The 6,000-nt window shown below is 36.7% G+C and overlaps 1 protein-coding gene across 3 annotated transcripts in view; it reads left to right on the plus strand.

Annotated features, from left to right (window-relative positions):
• Positions 1 to 5,587, plus strand: part of CDH20 (cadherin 20) — a 188,345-nt gene extending 182,758 nt beyond the window's left edge. For all 3 annotated transcript variants that reach the window (XM_039356241.1, XM_039356244.1, XM_039356242.1), the window contains exons 11-13: positions 474 to 591; positions 3,227 to 3,478; positions 4,092 to 5,587. In XM_039356241.1, the coding sequence (XP_039212175.1) occupies positions 474 to 591; positions 3,227 to 3,478; positions 4,092 to 4,591 (870 nt within the window). In that variant the 3' untranslated portion in view covers positions 4,592 to 5,587. The remainder of the gene's footprint in view (positions 1 to 473; positions 592 to 3,226; positions 3,479 to 4,091) is intronic.
• Positions 5,588 to 6,000: the final 413 nt, after the last annotated feature.

The raw sequence follows: 6,000 nt of genomic DNA on the forward strand, positions 1-6,000 counted from the left end.
TTTCAGATTGCAACCAGAGTGTCCACTGAACCACATGTCACATGGGGGTGGCGTGCCAATTGAATTGGATATCTATAGTATATAATATAACAGGATGTCAATATAATAATGTCGAGTGGTGTAGTGTAGCATAATGTAGAAAAGTATAATATATAATAAATTCTCTTTCCTAGCTTTACTAGTTGATTTTCTTGCACAGATTATCAGTATATAAACTGTGTGCTCTTTCACTGAGATACGGACCATACAAATTTGTCCTTCTCACATGGAAAAACAAAACAACTCTGTGGAGATTTTTTTTTTCCTTACCATTGATCCCTGCAATATTTTGATTGCCCTCATAGCTCTCTGCTTCCTCTACAACAAGCTATTATTCAAAAGCTACATTTATTTTGCTTTCAGTTTAATTCTTAAAAGTGTTTATCTCCAGCGGAATTGTCATTGATCAAATGTTTTGTTCTTCTGTCCTATAGCTGATCCAGACAGTAAGTGCAGTAGACCAAGATGACCCACAAGATGGGCAGCACTTTTACTACAGCTTGGCTCCTGAGACAGCAAATAACCCCAATTTTACTCTAAGGGACAATCAAGGTAATTGAACTAGACATCAACTTGTTTGGTTAATTAATATCTTCTGAAGTAGGTTGAATTGCCGAAGCTCTGTTTAAAACTGCTTCATGAGCCAGCCATTGCAAATAACAAGTGACACCTGCTGCTTAAAAGCAGCCATGAAATCAATGTATCAAAGAATTTGCCTCATAATTCTCAGTGCAGCGCTACAGCCTTTTATTTTGTGGAGGCTGTGCAAACCCAAATCTTTTTATCATGTAATAAGTCAGTGGGGAAGAGATGACCAAATGAATATTATTTTTTTCTTAATCCTGAGCTTCCTCTGGATTTCCCCAGAACACAGAAAAGGTATTTCGGATTTATTTCCTTTGGGTGGTATACAGATCCAAAGCAGAAAAGGAGCTTCAAAAAAAGATGTGGTGAAATTTCCTGCATCTGGTGACACTTCCTCCTTCATGAAGCCAATTTTTTTTTGCTCTTGGCTTGCAAGGCAGTTCTGTAATCCCAGAAAATATGCATTTGAATTTAAGAGGTACAGATAGAGTGCAATCAGGCCATTATAACTTGTCAACACCTCCTTAATAGCTCTTTAACTCAACTTCTATTTTTCTGGGACTACACAGATGCTGCATGAGCCAAGAAAAAGTTTTCTCTTCTTTTAGAGAAGTCAACAGTAACAAATATACTCATGTCTCTTTTAAAAGTACCTTTTCACTTCCTTTTCATTGCTTTCTCTTTCTTCTGGAACTCCAGTCCCCCCCCCCTCCCTTCAAATAGCAAATTTGTTGGCTCCTGAGTATGCTGAAGTTCCTTTTGCCCAGTTGTAGTTTCTGCTTTTTTTTTAATTTCAAAAAATATATTACGCAAACCAAGAGCTTTTCCTAAATCTGGTGACACCTCCCTCTGCTGAGTGGATGATGTTCTTTTAATTCAATAAAACAATTGGAGAAATGAATGAGCTATTAATGTAGGAAATGATATAAATAAGCAGCACAATAGCATCACCTAATGGTGAACATTATTTCAACACTGGAGAAACAAGGAAAAAGTAAGCTTTACAAAAAGTATTGCTTTGGAACACCTTACTCACAAAATCAGTTTTTCACATAGCTCCATGCTATGAAAGTTGAATTGGCATATTGTTTCAGTTTAATTTTTTAAAAAAGCTTAGCTTTATAAAACAGACTGACCAATTTGCTGTTGGTTTAAGGCATTAGGAATTTCTAGCTTTTCCACAACTGGCCTCACCATGTGGTCAGGCAGTTATTATTCTGTTGTGTGCTCAGGAAGCTGCACGCACAAAAATTACAGATTCTTTTCAGCCTGCTCAATTCAACCTGGAAAAGTTTTGGTAAAAGATATTGTCAGGCTCCAAAAACAAAGACAGAAACATTGTGATTCTTCCAAACATTTATTTATTGTTTCTCACTTAAAGGTAAAATCTGGCCAAAATAAAACATGTTACCACTTCCACAAAGCATATACTTTGGGGACTATTAGGGAGCTGCCTTCCCTCCGAGAATTCATGCATTAGATGCATTCCATCACAATATATTCCCATGTGCACCCACAATTAGAGGTTCCTTCTTCAAAATGGTGCAAATCAATGTCAGATAAAGATGACATATTTTACAAGCATAATTACCTTTAAATGGCAAAACTGGAAATTTTAGAAGGGTATAATTTCAAGAAGAGGAGTGCCTTCTCACATCTACAGTCTATAGCAATGAAGTGCCTAGATTTATTATTTGGAAATTGCTGTCAAGATTTACACGATATTGCCTTGCTGCGACATACTTATGATTCTTATTTTCTTTCCTTAAACTTACATCACTGATGAGCTTAAAAGAAGTCATCATTAAAAAGATTTGTGATATAGGTTTGTTTAATGCTTGGGGCATTCTGAACAACATTCAGGTATAAGACAGGGAGAAAGAAAAAAAATCCTCTCTCTTTTGCCTCTTTATTTCAACATCTTAATTAGGAATGACAAGAGCGGTTGTTGTTAAAAAGCAGTTCTCAGGCACAGCTAAAGTTTTCACAGCTAAAGTTCAATCTGCCATGTTGGATTATGAACCTAAAACCTTAAAAATGATTTTACTTATAAGAAAAGAGCACAGGATATTTAAACTGAAATCCTGAAATTTAATGCACTGTGGTCTTAGGTACCTCTACTTCATTCATTCTTTTGTCTCCTGTCTTTTTCTTCTCCTGTTTTTTCTTTCCTCCTTCCCTTTTTGTGTTCCCTATCTTTTAATTGGCTCTTTTCATTCAATTTTCTTACGTGCAACTAAGCTCGTTGTCTGAATACAGGTGAAATAATATATCTAAGCTCACTGCAAAGTGAACAAAATCACCTGGCTAGTGGGAGGCCATAAAAAATGAGCAAATAAATAAATGTGTCACTAACAATAATAATAGCATCCGTAGCATGGGTATGAATGCCAGCTTCCAAAGACAGAGAAACATGTGTCACTGAAAGTCTAGAGTAATTCATAAACAATTGCATATTCCAAAAGTGGTTACACTGCAGCTGTAGATCCAAGTAAACACAACACTGTAAGTTTATAAAGTTAATCCAAAAATCAGTTTTGTAATATATTTTATATTTTAGCATTGTGAATAAGTCTTTCTTTTTTTCTTTCTTTCTTTTTAGACAACACAGCTTGGATTTTAACTAAGAGATCAGGCTTTCGGCAACATGAGCAGAATACCTTTTATCTTCCCATCTTAATAGCTGATAATGGACGTCCTGTGCTAAGCAGTACTGGAACAGTAACCATTCACGTTTGCAGCTGTGATGAAAAAGGTCTTGTGATGTCCTGTAATGCAGAGGCCTACATACTCCCTGTCAGCCTGAGCAGAGGAGCTCTGATTGCCATCCTAGCTTGCATTTTTGTTTTGCTCGGTACGTCTACATACCATCTCATGAACAAATCTAATGTTCTTCAGGCAAAATAAGGGAAGGGGCAATATTGGTTGAAATGTAATACTAATCACTACAGATAGTCCTTGATTTACAACCACAATTTCTATTGCTAAGTAAAACCTTGGTTAAGTGAGTTTTACCCCATTTTACAAATTTCTTGCCAAAGTTTTTAAGTGAATCGCTGCAGTTGTTAACTTAGTAACACGGTTACTGAATCTGGCTTGCCCATTGATTTTGCTCGTCAGAAGGTCGCAAAAGGTGATCACGTGAGCCCAGGACACTGTAACCATCATAAATATGAGTCAGTTGCCAAGTATCTGAATTTTGATGATGTGACCATGGGGAAGCTGCAATGGTCCTAAGAGTGAAAAACGGTCATAAGCCTTTTTTTTTTTAGTGGTGTTGTAACTTTGAATGGTCACTAAACAAATTGTCATAAGTCAAGGACTACTTCTATAGTGGTAGCAATTTTGATGGGAAAAAGTAGATCTCTTTGATTACCGTTACATGTAAAATATTACTTGCTGATTGGTCTTGAGTGAAGAAGAAAAAATTGCTGTCTAAGTGCTTTTATTTTGTTCATTACCTTTAGTTCTGGTTCTGCTGATCTTATCCATGAAAAGACACCGGAAGCAGCCTTACATGCTTGATGAGGAAGAGAATATCCATGAGAACATTGTCCGATATGATGACGAAGGCGGTGGGGAAGAAGACACGGAAGCTTTTGACATTTCTGCCCTGTGGAACCCCAGAGAGGCCCAGGCATTCATAAAGAACCGACAAGACATGATGCCAGAAATTGAAAGCCTCTCAAGATATGTTCCTCAGGCCTGCACGATGGACAGCAGTGTTCACAGCTATGTATTGGCCAAACTCTACGAAGCAGACATGGACCTCTGGGCACCTCCCTTTGATTCCCTCCAGACCTACATGTTTGAGGGCAACGGCTCAGTGGCCGAATCGCTCAGTTCCTTACAGTCTGTAACTACGGACTCAGAACAGAGCTATGACTATCTGACAGACTGGGGACCACGCTTTAGGAAGCTGGCGGAAATGTATGGTGCCACAGAGGGGAGTGGGACTCTTTGGTAACAAAAAGGGCCAAGTACTTGGTATTCAAATGCCGCCATCTAAACTTGTACTTGTCTGATATCAGACATCGGTGGGATGGCCTCCTACAATTAGCAATATGATGCTTGAGGGAGAATGCAGAAGAATTTGAATAAATCAAAGCACTCTCTCTGGATCAGCTTTATGAAATTACTTTAAGCTACATTTGTGAAACAATGATAAACAGGAGAGAAAGACAGGTGGGAAGATTTTTTTTAAATTTTCTTTCAAAGACTTATACATGAACATTTGGTTCTGGATTAGAATGACTGATTTAAGACACAAGAACGCACTCACACACATGGACCACTTATTAACTTTTTTACATCTGCCTGTAAAAATCTATACATTTCAATTCACATGGAATTGTGTGGAGAAAACCGACTCCAGTAGATGATTTCTTCCTCTTTGTTTATAAAAGAAAGATTTGTCAGAAAATACAGGAAGACATTGATAAAGACAGATTTTTTTTTTACCAGCAAATCCTAATGAAGAAGCTAAAGAGCAAAAGACGTGAGTGAAGGGGAAGGGAGAACAACTGACCCATGTGTCATATGCATTATTGCTAATATCAAATTAATGTATGCGGAGTCTCTCTCCTCAGCTTTTTAAAAAAACTACAATTCAAAATCAAATCATAAAAATAATGCCTCCTTTCTGCACTGTAGATACTTCTTCCATGTGCCAAATGCAAGAATCAGATGTTACCAGTAAAAGCCAAAAAAAGTTTTAATTTCATATCTACATGATGTTAGAGGGCCTTTCCCAAACTAGTCAAGATCAAACAGGGAAGTTTACACTGTAGGTGACCTACTTGAACAAATGCAGTATTATAGAGGAATAAAAGGATGTAATAAATATTCCATATATAAGTTTTGTATATTTGTTAATAATTTTGGTAATAAATATCATGTACTGGATGCAGTACCTTAGAACTCTTTTAATAAAATTTAAATTGAAGGAAAAAGAATCTGCAAGATCTTTTGTCTGTTATAGCTGCAAATGATCTTTTGTCTGTTATTGACTGAAGCCATTGCAATCCCTGTTCCATGTTTGTTTCTAACTTGATTCTTCCCATACATATAGTGTAGGACAAATTACTTCCAAAATTCCTATCCCTATTGCTACTTTGGCATAGTACAAACTGCAGTCTCAACACTATATAAGGTCACCCATGGTCTTAATATTCTGCTCCCTCAATTTCTAAACAAGCATCTGGTGAGACAAATAAATGCATCACGCAAATAGATAGATAGATAGATAGATAGATAGATAGATAGATAGATAGATAGATAGATAGATAGATAGATAGATAGATAGATAAAGATTCCATGACTTTTTATCAATAGAAATTTATATTTGAGGTAGACCTTTCATGCCTCCTACTTCCA

The sequence above is a fragment of the Crotalus tigris genome, unplaced genomic scaffold (assembly GCF_016545835.1).
Source record: "Crotalus tigris isolate CLP2741 ecotype Arizona unplaced genomic scaffold, ASM1654583v1 scf7180000018807.1825209, whole genome shotgun sequence".
Taxonomy (NCBI): Eukaryota; Metazoa; Chordata; class Lepidosauria; order Squamata; family Viperidae; genus Crotalus; species Crotalus tigris.